This window comes from Anoplopoma fimbria, chromosome 6 (genome assembly GCF_027596085.1).
Source record: "Anoplopoma fimbria isolate UVic2021 breed Golden Eagle Sablefish chromosome 6, Afim_UVic_2022, whole genome shotgun sequence".
Lineage (NCBI taxonomy): Eukaryota > Metazoa > Chordata > Actinopteri > Perciformes > Anoplopomatidae > Anoplopoma > Anoplopoma fimbria.
This window is the reverse complement of record NC_072454.1, coordinates 21784112-21804198: the sequence shown is the minus strand read 5'-3', so window position 1 is coordinate 21804198 and position 20087 is coordinate 21784112. Positions and strand designations below refer to the sequence as shown.

The following is a 20087-nucleotide window of genomic DNA, read 5'->3' as shown; positions in this document are numbered from 1 at the left end:
TTCTTCCTGGCTTCTCCGCCTACCTCTTTGCTTCTTCAAAGCGCTACTCAGCCCCCACCTTCTTCCTCTGCCTGCCTGCTCTTCTCTCCTTTTTTTACTGAGCAAGCTTTACTGCACAATACAATTGTAACGCTGTCAATCCTAACAGGCAAAAGGAAGTTCCAAATCAATTAAAAGAGACAGATAGCTTGCACAGACATTTTAATGATGGGCGGCTGTGGCGTAGTGGAGAGCAAGAAGGTCCAATCAGAAGGTCGGTGGTTCGATACCCGGCTTCAGCAGTCGATGTGTCCTTGGGCAAGACACTTAACCCCAAGTTGCTCCCGAAGGCTTGCCATCGGTGTGGACTGGATGTTGCATGAATGTTAGTTAGAGTCTGATGGTGGCACCTTGCATGGTAGCCTGTCATCAGTGTGTGAATGGGTGAATGATATGTAATATACTACTGATTGTAAGTCGCTTTGGATAAAAGCGTCTGCTAAATGACTGTAATGTAATGTAATGTAATGATAGATAGCTCAGCGCACCTGCAGATCAAATAAAACAGGGAAGAGCTTACAGATAAAAAAAAAAGCTGTGATACTATTTAAATACATGTTAAAGACAAACCAAATCAGTTCGTCTCCGGAGAGCCAACTCAGGTTTCATTTTTTGCTTAAAGAATAAACTCTATTGAATTGAACTCTGTCTGTTTCCAGTGTTTTCTTCAAACTTTATCAAGACTTCAATAGGTATTTAATATAAAATAAGTAAAAGAGTTGGAGCAGTAATTCAAGCTTCATCAACTGGCCTAGTCCGAACTTCTGTTACCCGACATTTTGGCCAGGTTTTGAAGAACGTCTGCCTGAACCAAAGCCTGGGTGGATCATTCTGCATATCAGAACATCAGTGTCCCAATGGCCATGTCTCTAGATAATCTAGGGTTAGATGATTTAATTAGCTCAGTGAAATTCTCACCGGTGGTGATTTTACTTTCGCACTCGGGAGATGGCAGTCAGAGTCTGATAAAGTTATGTCTTTTCCCTGGAGGATTTTTGATCTCAAGCATGGAGAAATGTTTGGATGGAACGTACAGCCTACCTGACGGAGGGGGGATAGGGGAGTAGGGAGTAGGGATGGCTGAGGCCAGGGAATGCTGGTGCAAAGTTTGAGCTGGTGCGGTGAAGATTGCTTGCAAGGAGGATGAGGCCTGGTTGGGATGTGCGGAGGTGGTGGCGACGGCCTTGCGTTTAGCTTGAGGTGCTGGATGATTTGTTTTCTTTGTGCATTTGCGGCCCGGAGCTGCGATGGGTGGCTCAACCTGGGCAGGTGATACCTGAACCACTTCGTTAGCCAGGTTTTCAAGCTGGGAGAGGTCTAATCCCTGAGCCGGGGTGAAAGCCGAATCAATGTTGTCAGCGTCGATGTGCTGTGTTTCTGAGTCTGGCATCGTGATGGGAGAAATCAGCCAGAGGATTAGCAGTCAAACTAGAGAGAACTTTGCCATAGACACCCTGCCGGTATAGAGTCCTACGAAACAGCAGCTTCGACAACTACAGGCAGGGAGACGACACATATAAAAAGAGGCAGCAGCAAGCTGATAGGCTAACGATGAGGGAGTGACTCTGAGCTATTAGATGGGAGCGCCCAGCTGATAGACAGCTGATAGCAGTGGGAATTGGGAGTGTGCAGCTAGAGTGGAGAAGCAGTATTAGAGAGAGTGGACTATGAGCCCAAGTGTGCCGAGATAGTCTTCCTGACTGAATTTACGCTAGAGCTTAATTTAGTGAACTTAAAGCGAAGACACAAAAAGACAATAGGTGGGGATGAATGAAGGTTTTTATTTTCTAAACCGAATTTAATCAACAAATACACAGGCTCATCACAGACACGCTAAGGGGACTGCACCAGAGTTTGTGAAGAACGTGGTTGGTTGTGCCATCAAGAACTAAACTGAGCTCCAGGGAAGCACCAAACCTCTACCCTGAACGGACCGTCCCATCAGCATCTAGCACACTGGCGGAGGATGCAGCAGTATGCTGTGTTCAGATCAGTTTTTTCAAATGCACCAGTTAGCCCAGTCATTTATTTACCTGTGACCGGTGACGTTGTAAGGGCCGTTCACATGTGTCCAAGTAAAGTAAAGCCAGCTGTGCCTGCTGTTACTAAGCAACTAAAACCTGGATGCTGCGATGATGATGAAGTTCCCGTAATTTAGCAACAAGCCTCACTGACTAAACAAAACAAAGATGAATTGAATAATAGCACAATAAATCCATCACAGTACCTTTGACCATTTGTCTGACCTTTCAAGAAGATGTTGCTACACACTTCGAAAGCAGGATGAAGCAAGTAAAACATTCTGTGGGATGGATAGTAAAGTTTTGGGCAGTCCTGAACCAAAATTATAAACATTAATACAGCGTAGAATGTTATTTACGGAAGAACAGATATCTGCGAGCTGTGATTGGTTGTTCCTAGTCACATGACATGTAGTGCAGCTTTGCAGCGCAACAAAATTTTAACTATTTCTAGTCAGGGTGAAGCGCTCGCCCATCTGAAAAATAAGTGCCTAGGACCCTGCGATGGAGACGCTCTCGTTTTTAACATTGAGAATAACGGATTTGAGGGCCCCTGAAGTTGTATTTTGCCTCCTCTCTTCAAGCTTTATGTATCAGTAGAAAAAAAGCAAAAACAAACAAATGATAGGTTGAGATAAATGTGACCTTTGCTAGGCAAAACCTTGTACAGGGCTGTTTGGTGTGTGCATCGGTGGCCCCGTCTTAGCACTGAAACGGAGGAGACATGTTCCGCTGTGTCAGACCAAGGTTAAAAAATTGGTTTCTGCAGTTTTGAAATCAGAATATGAAAGGTACCCCGCATATTTTTGTTTTACATTTACACGTATTCATTTGGAAGACACTCTTTACATTACGTTCCTAATGTTTAGTGCATAAAGTCTGAGCTGATCACACTCAATATTACACTTAATAAACTAATCAATATTATAACAAGTCAATAATAGTCCACAGCTAGCCCTTCACATATCCAAAGGTACATTTTATTCTGACTCATAACATGTCAGGTAAAGTGTCTGACATCGGTTGTATCTCAGTTTCATTCAGGACGTGTTCTATGTTTGTCTTGGGACCAAGAGGATCACTGACCGGACGCCACAGGGCCATCAGACGCTGTTGACAGAAAAAATAGAACGTTAGTTACACAAAAGCAGAATAAAACATTTTTAATGGATTGTGTTTGTGCTCTTGCCTGTCTTAGGGTTCCCTCTGTGAGGCAGATCTTGCCCACAGCACAGATGGGTACTGCAACCGTAGAGGAGAGCGCCATGGCCCAGCCCAGAGAGTAAGCCCAGTCCGGGTACACAGAGTCCCCGCTGATTTCCAGTGTCTGGAGGTCCAGGATGAAGAAGACTAAGCAAACCTTGAGGGAAAAGCAGAGGGACAAACTCATTCTTCTGTGGACAAATAGGCTGGGTTAACACTGTGTCCCTCGCCTTTATTGTGTTGCTAACAGTGTAAACCAAGACCTCATTGTATGTAGTCTTTTGTTAAGACAGGTTTTGCTTTTGCAACCAAAGCCCCTTTCAAACAGGACTCTTGCTCATGGGTGGAAAGACCTCAACACGGAGTTTATCTGCCAGTACCCGTTTAGGCTGCAAGTCACTGCCCGACTCTGTTGTGTCCCGCCTCTTATGCTTCTGTGATGCCGACATGCCATCTGAAATCAAACACTGGAGCAGCATTGTCGTCAATGTTTAGCTCAGTGTGGAAAAAGCAAAACCGGCGGATCTGCCTTAACGGCCGATCTGTGGAATCTCTGTGTGAGAAGGGGCTAAGTCAGCTGAAACATTCTGGACTTATGGTACCAATACAGAAACCTCCCCATGAAAACCAGTTCTGGGCCGATATCACGCCCGTAAAGTAGCCCAGGGCCCAATCACTGTGATTGACAGGACAATATCGCTTCCGAAATGTCAGAGCCTTCAAGGTATTCAGAGAAGGCCCTAGAATTATCAGATAAAATAAATAAAAAAACATATCTGATTAATTCTATAAATAAAATAAAATAAAATTTAAAATGACCCATGTTTTCCGACCATGCTTTGCGCATCCGAGTGGTTTAATATTGGAAAAAAAATGCAACCAATCAGATATTTTTCTTTACTCGTCTCTGGGTAGAATATCCTCCATCCAGGGTATTCTATTTCCTTAATAGAATGCCCTGACAATTGAACGTAATGAGAGCGTACGTTTGGATTGTAAATTTGATCAACCAATCATATTTGGATTTGTAGCCAATGGGCGTATTCTCTCAGAATGTTCCCAGCTCCAGGGTATTCTAGAAGACCCGCTCACGAAACCTAGCTTAGTGCTAATTAGCGATTGATAGCCGACTCTGAAAATGGCAAAAGGTGGAGAATATTCACACAGCTGGTGGAGAGGATATCGTCGCAGGTGGAGATGATATTATCGCCGATTTATTATCAGTGCCCTTTTCAAGACGACCGTTCAATGGAAAGATGGACATTGTTTAAAAAAAAGGATCAGCTTTATGACAGGGCTATTGAAAAATGATTCCAAAAGGACAGGAGGATGGATTTTGTCTTCAAGTGAACATCATTGTTGAGTGAAACTTTGACATTTGTATTGCTGGTTTTGCTTCAGTGTTGTATCTCGTTGAACTGGTTGCATTTTCTTTCCACACACTTGTTGAATGATTGTTGTTCATAAAGTGACTGCCGTCGTGACTGCCGTCGTGACGTCCGACAGCGCGCGTGTGCATAACTAGAACAACATAATTTTTGAAGATGCAGCAGTAACATTATGTTTTGCATATAACATAAAAGCGACCAGGGACGACCATATTTCTAGTTAGTCCCAATAGCCCCACCCTGAAGCATACTCTGCTTTATGGATGGGGGTTGCCATTAGTTGTGTTTTTTTGTTTTGGTAATGATTTATCTTTTATGTTCTATCTACTTTAAATGAACATTTTTGCTACAAGTTTCAATGCATAACCTGAAATTTGATCACAAAAGAAACATTATTCTTTTGTCCAAAAATATTTTAATAAGCTTATTGTCATCAAGCGTACCCAAAAACATCTCTCCTCTTGCATTATATCTTTGCCAGACATCTGCAAGTGACTCCTAACAGGTAAAGTACTCCTCTGGAGCTAATAAATGTTGGGTTGAGTTAGGAGTAATTTTCTAAGCTAGGAGAGTTGATAAAATGCAATTACATGTATACATACATATATATATATATATATATATATATATATATATATATATATATATATATATATATATATAGCGGGTAAAATAAGTATTGAACACGTCACCATTTTTTCAGTAAATATATTTCTAAAGGTGACGCCTCCTGTATGGAGAAACTAGTCGCATGCATTGCTCAGACGTGATTTTGGCCCATTCTTCCACACAAACAGTCTTCAAATCTTGAAGGTTCCGTGGGCCTCTTCTATGAACTCTGATCTTTAGTTCTTTCCATAGATTTTCTATTGGATTCAAGTCAGGTGATTGGCTGGGCCATTCTAGCAGCTTTATTTTCTTTCTCTGAAACCAATTGAGAGTTTCCTTGGCTGTGTGTTTGGGATCATTGTCTTGCTGAAATGTCCACCCTCGTTTCATCTTCATCATCCTGGTAGATGGCAGCAGATTTTTTATCAAGAATGTCTCTGTACATTTTTCCATTCATCCTTCCTTCAATTATATTAAGTTTGCCAGTGCCGTATGTGGAAAAACAGCCCCACACCATGATGTTCCCACCTCCAAACTTCACTGTTGGTATGGTGTTTTTGGGGTGATGTGCAGTGCCATTTGACCTCCAAACATGGTGTGTATTATGGCATCCAAGGAGTTCCATTTTGGTCTCATCTGACCAGACTATATTCTCCCAGTATTTCACAGGCTTGTCTAAATGTTGTGCAGCAAACTTTAAACGAGCTTCAACATGCTTTTTCTTTAGCAATGGAGTCTTGCGTGGTGAGCGTGCATACAGGCCACGGCGGTTGAGTGCATTACTTATTGTTTTCTTTGGAACAATTTTACCTGCTAATTCCAGGTCTTTCTGAAGCTCTCCACAAGTGGTCCTTGGCTCTTGGACAACTCATCTGATAATTATTTTCACTCCTCTGTCAGAAACTTGCGAGGAGCACCTGGTTGTGGCCGGTTTATGGTGAAATTATGTTCTTTCCACTTCCGGATTATGGCCCCAACAGTGCTCACTGGAACATTCAGAAGTTTAGAAATCCTTCTGTAACCAATGCCATCAGTATGTTTTGCAACAATAAGGTTGCGAAGGTCTTGAGAGAGCTCTTTGCTTTTACCCATCATGAGATGTTTCTTGTGTGACACCTTGGTAATGAAACACCTTTTTATAGGCCATCAGTTGGGACTGAACCAGCTGATATTAATTTGCACTGACAAGGGGCAGGATTGCTTTCTAATTACTGATAGATTTCAGCTGGTGTCTTGGCTTTCCATGCCTTTTTGCACCTCCCTTTCTTCATGTGTTCAATACTTTTTCCCTGTGTCATTCCATTTTATTACACAAAACTTAATTTCTGAACTTATTTGTTTGGCCATCTTTATTCCTAATGCCATTTCTCCTGCAGCTGTTAACAGTGTGTAACTCACCGTGCAGATCAGAGGGGTGAAGTAGCGCCAGCACAGTTTGAAGAAAACCCACGGTCGTTGTCCTGTCATGACTTCAACTGTGTCACACATCCGCTCAGCCCCTGCAAGATTAATACAGTTTGTTACTAACAATTTAAAAGGACAGGACTTCCTGATGTAGAAGCATGATGTATGACAGACTCATGGTTTGGCCTGGAACCCATTTTTGAAATGGGGCGGGTTTGTATGGAGCCCCAAAACCATCAAAAAAGGCAACTCAAGGTTATTAGATGGCGCACTAGACGCCTTTTCTGTCTTTTATTTCTTGATTTGGGTGCCAGGTTCCATATTTAAATGTCCGTGGAAATATTGATTAATGAAGGCTTCGAGGTCTGTTATTTTTTCCACTTTGGTAGTTCATCTAATGTGTTTTGAATGAAGATCTTTTGAAAAAACTTTTCTGGAGCTTACAAAAGCAGGTTTCTAGTGGATCTGGAGTCTGAGTGTCATTTCTCTAGTCAGTCTCCTGTAATCGGTCCCAAATTCAAAAAGTTTTAATATATTTTATCATCTGATTTGATGTTAAAGGAAGATTATAAAAGTTTTATATAAATCCTCATACACCACTCTTATGATTGAAAACTATTTCTGATAACCTATTTTTCCAGTTTTGGGCTCACTGGATTTTATCCCTAGTGAGAGGGTGTATTGTAATTGTGGCTGTCACCGACTCCTGTTAAACTATTTTATGATCATGTTTTTCCTAACTTTAGCCTTAAACACTTGCATCAACAAGGCTATTAAAAAAGACACAAATATTACATACTGTATGTTAACATAACTATTTATTTAACAATTTCTAAAAAAAAATCACCTACAAGAGGACATTTTTGGGTTCAGCAACTGTGGCAGAGGAATTTAAATTAGCAATTCTATCTCCAGACATGACCACTGATATTGGATGATTCTGCCAAATCATGGATTATGCTCAGTGCCAACGTTATGGGGCCTATTTCTTAGCAAGTTGTAGTTAAGACACTTTTGTTATCACTTTAAGGGCTGCCGGGCAGTCGGCCAAGATTCACGGAAGTGGAAATGTATACTCACTTTTCTACATCACAGGCAGACTTCTTCAATTAATGGCACTAGATGTAAACTGGGAGACGTGGATTTGTCAAATATGAACATGATATAAGGGTCGAGATTTGGGCCCTTGTTCCTTTGGTGAAAACACACAAAGTTCCTGTGGTTTGAATAGCTCTTGGACATATACATGGGTAGTGCTTGCATCTTGTGAACTATAGATTAATTTAAACATGATGTTGATACCACTTACCAAAAGCCCAGCCAACAGCCACACACTGGACCACAGACACAAATAAGATGCATATTCCATTGGCACCATAGTAATCAACCAGCTCGAAGAGGTACATTCCTCCCTGGAAAACACAGAAGAGGTACGTTAATGTAGCGTCACTTCAAATACACCTTCAACAGTGTTCGCCAGTGTGTTTGGGTCTGAGTGTCGTACCTGAGTGGTGAGAGAGATCTGTATGATGAAGCTGATGGTGCAGAAGAAGAAGAGGAAGATTTCTCTGCGCCAGGGTCTGCGCATCTGTCCCGGGAATAGGTCAATCACTGACGACGTGATTGTTTCCAGACCTGCAAACTAGCACACACACACACAAAAAAGAATAACTTCAACACATTGTTACATCAAACATGCATCGTGGCCATTTTGTAGCTGGTATATTTTGGTCGATGACGGTTCACCAATAGGAAAGCATTCCAGAAGTGTGGGGCCCTATTTTAATGGTGGAGGTGCAACCGCCAATGGAAGCTATTGGTGTTGGGTTATTTTCCTTTAGGCAAAAGGGTGTGCCACGTTCTTATGATGGCCGCGTGGATTTAATAAACTGAGGGTGAAGGTTTTCATACAATATAAAGCAGGTGTGGAAAACAAATAGTGTAGGAATCATTCATATTTATTTGAAGATAAATGCAGACTGATTTAAAGACGTTCCACAACTGTAACCCTATTATTTTTCATGGGGCTTAAATTCATCTCCTGGCTTTAAAGTTTTGTTCTGTTATTTCTGCATAATTCCTATAATTATTTTTATGACGCCCTTCTTCACCCTTTTCCTTGTTACTTGGGGTGCTTTTCAATATGCTAACATGTGCCCTTGATTCCTTTCCCTACCTCCACTCCTCGCTCAAACGAGAGATCTGAGCGGAGGAAGGCAGGGAAGTGAGAGAGGAAGTAGGAGTTAAGGCAACAGACATTTAACAAAATGAGATGTGTCATTTTAAAGATGTGTCAATTGACTATGGCATCTGCTGTTGATTTTCGTTGAGAAAAGCCTTCCATGCAGTTCTTTGCTCTTCTTTCAGTGAAGAAATACTCTGCAGTAGCTCATCACAGGACTCTGATTGGTCCGCACACAGAGGGTGTGGACACACAAACCTATGACTCTAGAACCTGACAAGAAAATCTGATTCAGCTGATTCTAAAATATTGAGCAAATTAAAATTTTGACTTGATGGTGGCACTGGATGAAAAGTCAGAGTATCACCAAAGTCATTAAAATACTCCAGGCACCATGAATATCTTTACCGCATTTTATGTCAATCTATCACATAGTCAAAACATTCACTAAAAGGAGGAGAGTCAGGGGATTCATCCTCTACAAATGTCTAAACAAATTGGAATGGCAATCCATCCTATAGTTGAGAAACTGGGGTACTGAGATATTTCTGTGTGGATCAAAGGAGTCGACTGACCATCAGACCGACATTGCCCTCCATAGAGCCACACCAATACTTTAAGCTACATTTTTACACAGTGTTCACTGATTCAGCATTATCAGGTGCAGCATATCTTTGTACGTTAAGTTAATACTTTGTGCAGGACACTGGCTTTATGTCTTGTGTCCGCTTGGTCTTACAATTGTGTCCAGTCCCAACAGAATGAGCATAATGAAGAAGCAGGCGGCCCACAGCTGGGGGAGGGGCATCATGGCAACAGCCTGAGGAAATACGATGAACGCGAGCCCGGGACCTAGGAGGACAGAGGAGACATTTAAATTTGATTTGTGTCCTTTTCCAAGAAAAGTGTATTTGATTATCGTTTTCAACAGCTGAGGGATTCAAATCATACCTGATTCAACCACCATGTCAATGGGAATTCCCTGTGTGTCGGCCATGAAGCCCAGAGCCGAGAAGATCGCAAAGCCGGAGATGAAACTGGTGGCACTATTGAGCACACACAACCACAGACTGTCCCTGCAGACACATGCAGAGCTTAGCACACATTTGCCAACTCATTGTGTTCAATGAGTTGGCAAAACTCATTGAACACAACTTCCAAAATGTAAAGGTGGAACTACAGATTACGTTGCTTACTTGTAACAGTGGTTGTTGACTTTGTTGTAGCTGCCCAGTGTGATCAGGGTTCCTGATGCAACACCATAGGAGAAGAGGACCTGAGCGCAAGCCTCCATCCACACCTGAAGAACAAATATACAAAAGACTCACATGTAAGTATGTCATCAGTATTATATCAGTGTGTCACAGGGGGCTGTTCAGGTAACTGTGACACTAACATCAGCATCAAAAAAAGAAATAAACTTTACCTCTCAAACAAACTAGACACTGTAAAGCTGCATGATTTCTCCACTGTGTGTCACCTGAAAGTCTGCCAGGCGAGAAGGATCTGGATACAGGTAGTAGACCACGCCCTTCCAGGCTCCTGGCAGCGTCAACCCCCTGACCAGCAGGATGGTCAGCATCACATAGGGGAACACCGCCGTGAAATACACCACCTGGAAATTTCAGTGGCTAATTAACACATTGCTGGTCATAAACCATCACTGCATCAGGTTAACTCCCATCCTACCAACATGTTTAACATACAAAGACTACCGACTGGGGCCCCCGGGAAACCCAAGACTAAACTACTGTTAGAAACCACCATCATAGCAAAATATTAAGTTATTTCTTCCTATTTTAGGTAAGATCCAATTTATTTGAATATTGTATTAGTTGAAAATGGAGCAAATCAGAAAAACTGGAATGATAAAGTAAAAAAGTATAATTCTGGTGTCTACAGGGAATAATTATTAATCTGTTTATCTGTTAACTGTTTATTTTGTTTATATTGTAATTTGACAAGTTTGACAAGTTTGTATGCATTTATTTAATGTTAAACAATGTTGTTTTGTATACATAACTATAACCGTCCTATAACCTATCCAGTATTAACTGTCACCAGCATCATTCAGTGCAGTAACCTTACGTATCATACTCAGAAATTCTTGCTAATGTATAGATCTAGTCATTTCTCGAGTCAAAATCCACATACGATGCAGTGTGCGAACACAGCCAGAGAGCTAAAAGACGCTCTGTGGAGCTGAGGGAAACCTCAGAGAATGGTAATAATGGTAACAGTTTGCTCACTTTTATTGTTTTGGATGGTGTGGTTGGCTTTCAGCTAAAAGCTACACACACAGCTGTGTGCGTCGCTGTCACTCCAGGGACACAGCACGGGAGACAAACCTTTCCAGTGAAACGGATCCCTTTCCAGATGCAGAAGTAGCAGGCCACCCAGCAGGCCAGGAGACACAGCAGCAGCTCCCACTTTACTGTGCCAACCTCCTCTATTCCACCAGACATGGAGAGCAATCCTCTACTGCACGGGAGACACCAGACGATGATGGTTGCAAGAAGAATTTGCATATTTGACAAGAAAAAATAATGTACTAAATACTTGATCAACTGCTACCACCCTCTGTAATTTAATATGAGCTTAATGTGACAACCCTGACTCACTTCCAGAACTCAGAGACCGATGACTTGGGGAGATTTCCAGATGTCCAATTTACTGTCAGATTGCCACTGTGTATTGCAGTCCAGTTTGCAGAGGTGAGATCCACACATTCATCTGTTGATAGGAATGCACGCTGATTACGTGTTGATCTCACACAGTTACTGTGATATGGTCATTATTTTGAGTCATGAAACACAGTTTGCTAGCAAGTAAACATGGGTGTAATGCTAGTTTCAAACTTATAAGAAAAGTTATATTCACTGTGTTTGGAGACCCACAAAGTTTGAACGTCCTCTCTTTTTACTTGTTCAATCTGTCAGGAAATGCATGTTCCTAAAAGCCTTTGAGATTTGTCTCGCCATGTCTCGCCATGTGTTGGGCTTGCCTAACATAGCGCTACCTCTGAGGTGACCAATCCCCGCCCACGGAATACCGAGTTAATCTACCAAGCTGTCTGCCGTTGTTATTTCCTCACTTGGCGGCTCCAGTTACACAAAACTTATGAAGGTAACTCTGATTAGCAGCCACTTGCTTACTTGCTCATACCCAAAAGCTAAAATGGCCTGCTGGAAAGTTTGTGTAAAATCACACCGAGGCCAATACAGCCATTGACAGCAATACGTAGCGCTACTAATGGCCATCGCCATCTTTGTAAGGAATTTACTTTAGTCAAACTGTTCCCCAGTGTTCTTCTTTAATTCCCCCTTTTCTGACCTATCTGTCTGACCCCTCTGTCTAACCAGTCTGTCTTTCTGTCTTTGTGGGCGTGGTTTTACTAACTCAGCTCCCGGCTTTTCTATCACTCACCTGTGGTTCATCGGTTGTCGCTCTACCCATGCAGCACACCTGCCTTCCATCAGGCTTATCAACCACAGTACATAATCTCTAGCTGTTAACCCGCTCCCTGCCAGACAGTTGACAGCCCTCAGTGGTAGTACGCTGGCAAAAATCCATGCAATAACCTTTGCATCAACATTTTTTAAATAATTTAGTTATAATATAATATCTCATCTCATTTTCGTCCGCTTATCCGGTGTCGGGTCGCGGGGGAGCAGCTCAAGCAGGGGGCCCCAGACTTCCCTTTCCCGGGCCACATTGACCAACTCTGACGGGGATCCCGAGGCCCCAGGCCAGTGTTGAGATATAATCTCTCCACCTAGTCCTGGGTCTTCCCCGAGGTCTCCTCCCCACTGGACGTGCCTGAAACACCTCCCAAGGAAGGCGCCCAGTGGGCATCCTTGCCAGATGCCCGAACCACCTCAGCTGACTCCTTTCTAAGTAAAGGAGCAGCGGCTCTAATCCGAGTTCCTCACGGATGGCTGAGCTTCTCACCCTATCCCTAAGGGAGACGCCAGCCACCCTTCTGAGAAAACTCATCTCGGCCGCTTGTACCCGCGATCTCGTCCTTTCGGTCATCACCCAGCCCTCATGACCATAGGTGAGGATAGGAACGAAGATCGACCGTAGATCGAGAGCTTTGCCTTGCGGCTCAGCTCTCTTTTCGTTACAACGGTGCGGTAAAGCGAACGCAATACCGCCCCCGCTGCTCCGATTCTCCGGCCAATCTCACGCTCCATAGTACCCTCACTCGCGAACAAGACCCCGAGGTACTTGAACTCCTTCACTTGGGCTAAGGACTCATTTCCTACCCGGAGTAAGCAATCCATCGGTTTCCTGCTAAGAGTCATGGCCTCAGATTTAGCGGTGCTGATCCTCATCCCAGCCGCTTCACACTCGGCCGCCAGCCGATCCAGTGAGTGCTGAAGGTCACAGGCCGATGATCCAATGAGGACCACATCATCTGCAAAAAGCAGTGACGAGATCCTCAGACCACCGAACTGCAACCCCTCCCCACCACGACTACGCCTCGATATCCTGTCCATGTATATCACAAACAGGATTGGTGACAAGGCGCAGCCCTGGCGGAGACCAGCACCCACTGAGAACGAAACTGACTGGCTGCCGAGGACGCGAACACAGCTCTCGCTTTGGGAGTACAGGGATTGGATGGCCCTGAGGATAGACCCCCTTACCCCATACTCCCGCAGCACCTCCCACAGTTTCTCCCGGGGACCCGGTCATACGCCTTCTCCAGATCCACAAAACACATGTAGACCGGATGGGCATACTCCCAGGCCCCCTCCAGGATCCTTGCGAGAGTGAAGAGCTGGTCCGTAGTTCCACGTCCGGGGCGAAAACCGCATTGTTCCTCTTCAATCTGAGGTTCGACGATCGGCCGAACCCTCCTTTCCAGCACCTTGGAGTAGACTTTACCAGGGAGGCTGAGAAGTGTGATACCCCGGTAATTGGCACACACTCTCTGGTCCCCCTTTTGAACAGGGGAACCACCACCCCGGTTTGCCACTCCTTTGGCACTGTACCCGAGTCCCACGCGATGTTGAATAGGCGTGTCAACCATGACAGCCCCTCAACACCCAGAGCCTTTAGCATTTCTGGCTGGATCTCATCAATCCCTGGGGCTTTGCCACTGCGGAGATGTTTGACTACCTCAGTGACCTCCACCAGGGAAATTGACGACGAAACACCATCAACCTTGAGCTCTGCCTCCAACATAGAGGGCGTGTTATTCGGATTCAGGAGTTCCTCAAAGTGTTCCTTCCAACGTCCGACGACCTCCTCAGTTGAGGTCAACAGAGTCCCATCCTTACTGTACACAGCTTGGATGGTTCCCCGTTTCCCCTCCTGAGGTGCCGGATAGTCTTCCAGAAACACTTTGGTGCCGACCGAAAGTCCTTCTCCATGGCCTCTCCGAACTTCTCCCACACCCGCTGCTTCGCCTCCGACACGGCAGCAGCTGCAGCCCTTCGGGCCTGTCGGTACCCTGCAACCGAGTCAGGAGTCCTCCAGGATATCATATCCCGGAAGGCCTCCTTCTTCAATCGGACGGCTTCCTGACCACCGGTGTCCACCACGGTGTCCGAGGGTTACCGCCCCTTGAGGAGCCTAAGACCCTGAGGCCACAGCTAGCCACCGCAGCTTCAGCAATGGAGGCTTTGAACACCGCCCACTCCGGCTCAATGCCCCCAACCTCCACAGGAATGCCAGAAAAACTCCGCCGGAGGTGTGAGTTGAAGATGCCTAGGACGGGGCCTCCTCCAGACGTTCCCAGTTCACCCGCACTACTCGTTTGGGCTTACCAGGTCTATCCGGAAATTTCCCCATTCCCTGATCCAACTCACAACCAGATGGTGGTCGGTTGACAGTTCCGCCCTCTCTTTACCCGAGTGTCCAAAACATGCGGCCTCAGATCAGATGACACGATCACAAAATCGATCATTGATCTTCGGCCTAGGGTACTCTGGTACCAGGTACACTTATGAGCACCCTTATGTTCGAACATGGTGTTTGTTATGGATAATCCATGACTAGCACAGAAGTCCAATAACAAACGACCGCTCGGGTTTAGATCAGGGAGGCCGTTCCTCCCCACCACGCCTCTCCAGGTGTCTCCATCGTTGCCCACGTGGGCGTTGAAGTCACCCAGCAGAACTACGGAGTCCCCTACTGGAGCCCCATACAGGACTCCATTCAGGGTCTCCAAGAAGGCCGAGTACTCTGAGCTGCTGTTTGGTGCATACGCACAAACAACAGTCAGAGTTTTCCCCTACAACCCTAAGGCGCAGGGAGGCGACCCTCTCGTCTACCAGGGTAAACTCCAACACCGCGGCGCTCAGCCGGGGATTTATGAGTATCCCCACACCCGCCCGGCGCCTCACGCCCTTGGCAACTCCGGAGAAGAATAGAGTCCAACCCTTATCCAGGAGTACGGTACCAGAGCTGAGACTGTGCGTGGAGGTAAGCCCCACCAGATCTAACTGATAGCGCTCCACCTCCCTCACAAGCTCCGGTTCCTTTCCCCACAGCGAGGTGACGTTCCACGTCCCCAGAGCCAGCTTCTGCCGCCCGGGTCTGGTCCGTCGAGACCCCTGACCTTCGCTGCCACCCATGTGGCTGCGCACCCGACCCCAACGGGTCTTCCCACAGGTGGTGGGCCCATGGGATGAAGAGAGGGGGGTGCCACGTAGTTTGTTCGGGCTGTGCCCGACCGGGCTCCGTGGCAACCCGGCCACCAGGCGCCGCCATCGAGCCCTGGTAATATAAGCACTTGCTTTAACTTCCTGCTGCTTCCCATCCCTCCAAGTGTGAATCTATGTGGGAACTTTAGTATTATTCCAGACATAGTGGCAGTATTCCAGTGAGGTAGAGAAGCTGATCTAACAGTGAATTAGCAGCCATACTAGCCTGTGTTCCATGGATTGTTGCAGGTGGTCCAGGGCAGAGGGTCTCTGAAACAATAGAAGAGGTAGAGGAGGGCCCAGGCCAAGATGATGATGTAGGTCTCGGAATAAAGCTGGATCACGATGTTGGAATAGCCGGCCCCTGGAGGGAGAGAACACCCGACAAACCTCAGTTTAAGATGTCATATGATATAGCACTATGAAATAGGACACTTACAGAACCATGGTAATACTGTGAATACTGTCCAGGAACAAAGTTGAGTTCATGATAAATGCAGTTGCCCTTCTATCTTTGTTTGATTTGACACAGATACAGGGTATATTGACTTTTTATCAAGTCCCAAGGAAGATCGCCAGTAGAGCAAATATTTTATAGTGGGAAAACTGGGGAATTATTATTTGGGAAAGAGAATCAGCTGATACTTTTTTTTTAGGTAAATCAACTTCCTAGAACGCAAGTTGAATAGCCCTTATTAGGGTCCTTAAAATTTTAGAATGCACCGATAGCCCAATCAACAGTTATTTTCCTTTCTTCGCTCATGTGATTAAGCCCTTGAACAAGCTGGACCGAAGTTAGATTAGTGCGCTTGCTCTACGGGCCCTGTGGTTCCGGGTAATTTTGTGCTAAAAAGACAAACTTTTTTTGCTTCATGTGCCAATGAGTTACTTTCATTTGAATGAACGGGGCCAGACCTCCAAGTTCTCTCTATAGATCTATGATTAGGCCCTGATTTTGAAGATTGGAGGAAAACTTATAGCTCCAGTATTTCGTGTCTTGAGTTACAGCAGCACAGCACTAAATAATTACATTTGTGTCAAAATGAAAGGATCATGGGAAAATGGCTCTGCCGCCATCATGACTGTGAGTCCCAACAGAAGTAAAGCCAATTCGACAAAACACAAGGGTTACCTATCAAAATCCCCCTTGAGTGGCTACATTCACACTTCCTATGTTTCTTACTCTGCTATGACTCCTGTGTCAGGTAATGGTACTGTGGGATATTAACAAAAGTCTGCTATAGGTCTGCTATAAAAGTGATCCTATTATAAGACTGGGTCCTGGGTTTTTGATCAGTTAAAGGAAAAAGTATAATGGTATTTTGCTAACCCATAACACCTATAGAAACTTGTTTACAGTCCAATTCATTTGAATGACACAGTGTCTTCATGCTCAATATATTGAACAATCAGATTTGATTACCCTGTGCCAGCGGGCAGAGCTTGGTCCAGCAGGAGATGGCGCCCTCCTGTGTGTACTGACCAATCACAGTCTCCATCAGGAAAAGTGGCACTCCACACAGCACAGCAAAGAAACAGTAAGGCAACAGGAAGACACCTGAATAGACAGAAATACACAAGAGACCAGTAATGCTGAGCAACGAGGATGAGGATAAAATCTGAATTGATAAATTGAGTAAAATGGAGTGGTATTTGATTCAATGTTATGCTGCCACTAACAATTATTATTTGATTTAAATGTTAAAAGACAGTGGATTTCATATGTGAGAAATCTATTTGGATCTTGACTCATTAGCATTCAGTGGCTTTATTTCATATACTTCAACAAAATGTAACTAAGTTACACGTCACTTGAAATGCTGTTTAAAATATTGAGATTGTACGCAGTCTGTTTTAAAAAGCTGCATAATATTTGAAGGTGAGGGCAAAACCCTTCTGTTCAAAGAAATGACAATGCATAAAAGCGGTGACTTTACAGCGAGCCATCGGAAATTAATGCGCTTCGATTCGCTCTTTGATAGGAACTGAGTCCGAAGTTACTGACACAGATTTAAGTTCCCCCTTTTCTGGAACTGAAATCCAAGAGTTTCCCTCATCTCAAACTAATGTTAACGAAAGTTTTCATTAAACCCGAACGGGGCCAAGTTAGTTCCTTGATGGACTTCCTGCCATTCTACCTTATGCCATAACGATTTGTCTTCACATTGTTATTTTTCCTTTGTACTTTATATTGCCTCAACAAACTAGCCTGTCAAACATGCTGCGCTACCACTTTCCCTAAAGGCACCTAAAAGACCATGTAGTAGCTTGGCTGTTTTTTTCAGCAAGTGCCAAATGTATAACAAGTAAAAATACATCTGCTTGGTACATTTTTGAACAATTTCATGTTTTTTTTAGCTGATTAAAATTAGTAGATACTGAGTTGCCAACAAATACCAATGCTTTTACTTATCCATGTGACAAATACATTGAATTTATACAGTGTGAGCTTTCTTAAAGTTTTGCAAATTTAATTTGAATGATTTCTTTTTATCTTATGTATATGTATAAATATGTGTGTTTAATAAATAAATATATATATATATTTAAACACACAAACACTCACACATGCATTGCTCTCTCTTCTTCATTGCAGATGTAATGAAGAAGACCTCATTGGTTTTTAAAAGTTGCGCAAGTATTCCAGTTTATGGACCTTGAGTTCCAGCTTACCTCCTCCATTCTTATAACACAGGTAGGGGAATCTCCACACATTGCCCAGGCCCACCACGTTGCCTGCTGCTGCCAGGATATATTCTCTTTTATTCCTCCACTGTTCCCTCTTTGTCACTCTGGTGTCCATCTTTCTGTGTTCCCTCTTCAGTTCCCTGATCAGTACTATCAGTACACACACCTGACAAACCAGGTGTTGTGCTCACTTGTAGACCGTTTCACCCTGAGGGCCATGGCTTTGGTGGCAGGGAGTTTGTTCAGTTTAACCTGTATATAACATTTACTAACCCTGAGGCTCCTGTTCTCCTGGTTCCATCCGTCTGAAAGCCATGCATAGTGTAAGCAGGGTTGGATGTTAACTTTTTCAATTGCATTAGATATGTGTTTATATCAGATTCAGGAGGAGCAATGCGGATTCCGTCCTGGACGTGGAACAGCGGACCAACTCTTTACCCTTGCAGGTCTGTTGGAGGGTGCATGGGAGTTTGCTCATCCAGTCTACATGTGTTTTGTGGACTTGGAGAAGGCCTTCGACCGTGTCCCTCGGGGAGTCCTGTGGGGGGTACTGCGGGAATATGGGGTACCTGGTTCGTTACTACGAGCCATTCGGTCCTTGTATGACCAAAGTGAGAGCTGTGTCCGGATACTCGGCACAAAGTCGAGCTTGTTCCCAGTGCGTGTTGGCCTCCGCCAGGGCTGCCCATTGTCACCAATCCTGTTTGTGATTTTCATGGACAGGATTTCAAGGCGCAGCCGGGGGAGGAGAGTTTCCGGTTTGGGGACCTCAGAATCGCATCCCTGCTTTTTGCAGATGATGTGGTTCTGTTGGCTTCTTCAGAACGTGACCTTCAGCACGCACTGGGGCGGTTCACAGCCGAGTGTGAAGCGGTCGGGATGAGAGTCAGTACCTCCAAGTCTGAGGCCATGGTTCTCTTCCGGAAAACGGTGGATTGCACCCTCTGGGTTGGGAGTGAGTGTTGTGTTTAGGATTCGTCAGACACCGGAGAGAAACAGTTGAGTTAAAGTCAAAAACGCTTTATTGCAAGCTTAGTGAGAGTATTACATTTACAATTATACGTGCACGGTCCTAATTATGGATGTCTAACAAAGTTAGAGTACCAAAGTAAAAAAGGCGCTTAACACACGGTGCGCAGCGGATTTCATAGGTTCTCCTTAGGGAGCCTATTGGTCAAATATTAAAGTAGCAGGCGGTGCTTGTTTTAGCTATAAGCGGCCTGGTTGGAGCTCTGGGCATATCCGCCCACACTGGCTCACGTCCCATTGGTTGCTGTCATCTTTCAGTGTGTGTGTATGTTGTCGAGTGCACATGTGCGAATCTGGTGTGAACGGGTTTTATTGGGCAATCTGTTCTATCTCCTTATCTTTATTACTTGCCTGTCTTCTACAGAGAGGGTATTGTCCTCGTAGAGTACAACTTTGCCTACTCCTTAAGCCAGGTGGTTGTTTCATCTTGTGTGTGTGTCAGGCCCTTCCTGGCCTGATGTGCATTAATATATGTGTGTGTGTCAGGCCCTCCCTGGCCTGGTGTGACTGATTCATCATTTGTATGTGTGTGTGTCTCAGGCCCTTCCTGGCCTGGTGTGGCTGTTCAAAGTTGGTGTGTAGACGCAGGGATGCTCCCACGCCGTTTCTGACCTTTTGCAGCACCTTTCCACTTTTTCTGAGTGCCTGAGCTTACGTGTAATAAAATAAAACGTGCTTGTTAAGACAGCTGTCATGGTTATTTTATGTTTATGTTATCACTAATAAGGTGAAGTGTGTTGTTTAGCACTGCTATAATAAGGTGAAGTGTGTTGGTTAATACTGCTGTAATAAAGTGAAGTGTGTTGGTTAATACTGTTGTCATGATTATTTTATATTACATGAGTCACTGCCCCAAGCGAGGGAGTTC

The 20087-nt window shown here is 44.5% G+C and overlaps 1 protein-coding gene across 1 annotated transcript; it reads right to left on the bottom strand.

The window, feature by feature from the left end:
- Nucleotides 1–3050: 3050 nt before the first annotated feature.
- On the bottom strand, nucleotides 3051–18305 carry LOC129092765 (sodium- and chloride-dependent betaine transporter-like). The gene is made up of 21 exons (XM_054600780.1): nucleotides 18176–18305; nucleotides 16926–17060; nucleotides 15725–15866; nucleotides 15303–15437; nucleotides 14877–15049; nucleotides 14415–14579; nucleotides 14135–14307; nucleotides 13847–14030; nucleotides 13499–13733; nucleotides 13198–13424; nucleotides 11468–11579; nucleotides 11195–11327; nucleotides 10327–10461; nucleotides 10043–10146; nucleotides 9798–9922; nucleotides 9586–9698; nucleotides 8169–8306; nucleotides 7974–8076; nucleotides 6659–6759; nucleotides 3250–3420; nucleotides 3051–3170 (listed from the first exon to the last, which is right to left on the bottom strand). The coding sequence occupies exons 1-21, from the start codon at nucleotides 18303–18305 to the stop codon at nucleotides 3051–3053; spliced, it is 3054 nt and encodes a 1017-aa protein (XP_054456755.1).
- Nucleotides 18306–20087: the final 1782 nt, after the last annotated feature.

Excerpts from the sequence above, each read along its gene's own strand:
- LOC129092765 (XM_054600780.1), bottom strand. The coding sequence starts at position 18,305 with ATGGACACCAGAGTGACAAAGAGGGAACAGTGGAGGAATAAAAGAGAA. Across the intron at positions 15,867-16,925 it reads GCTCTGCCCGCTGGCACAGG|GGGCCGGCTATTCCAACATC; the intron begins GTAATCAAATCT and ends CTCTCCCTCCAG. Across the intron at positions 11,328-11,467 it reads TCGGTCTCTGAGTTCTGGAA|TAGAGGATTGCTCTCCATGT; the intron begins GTGAGTCAGGGT and ends TCTCCCGTGCAG.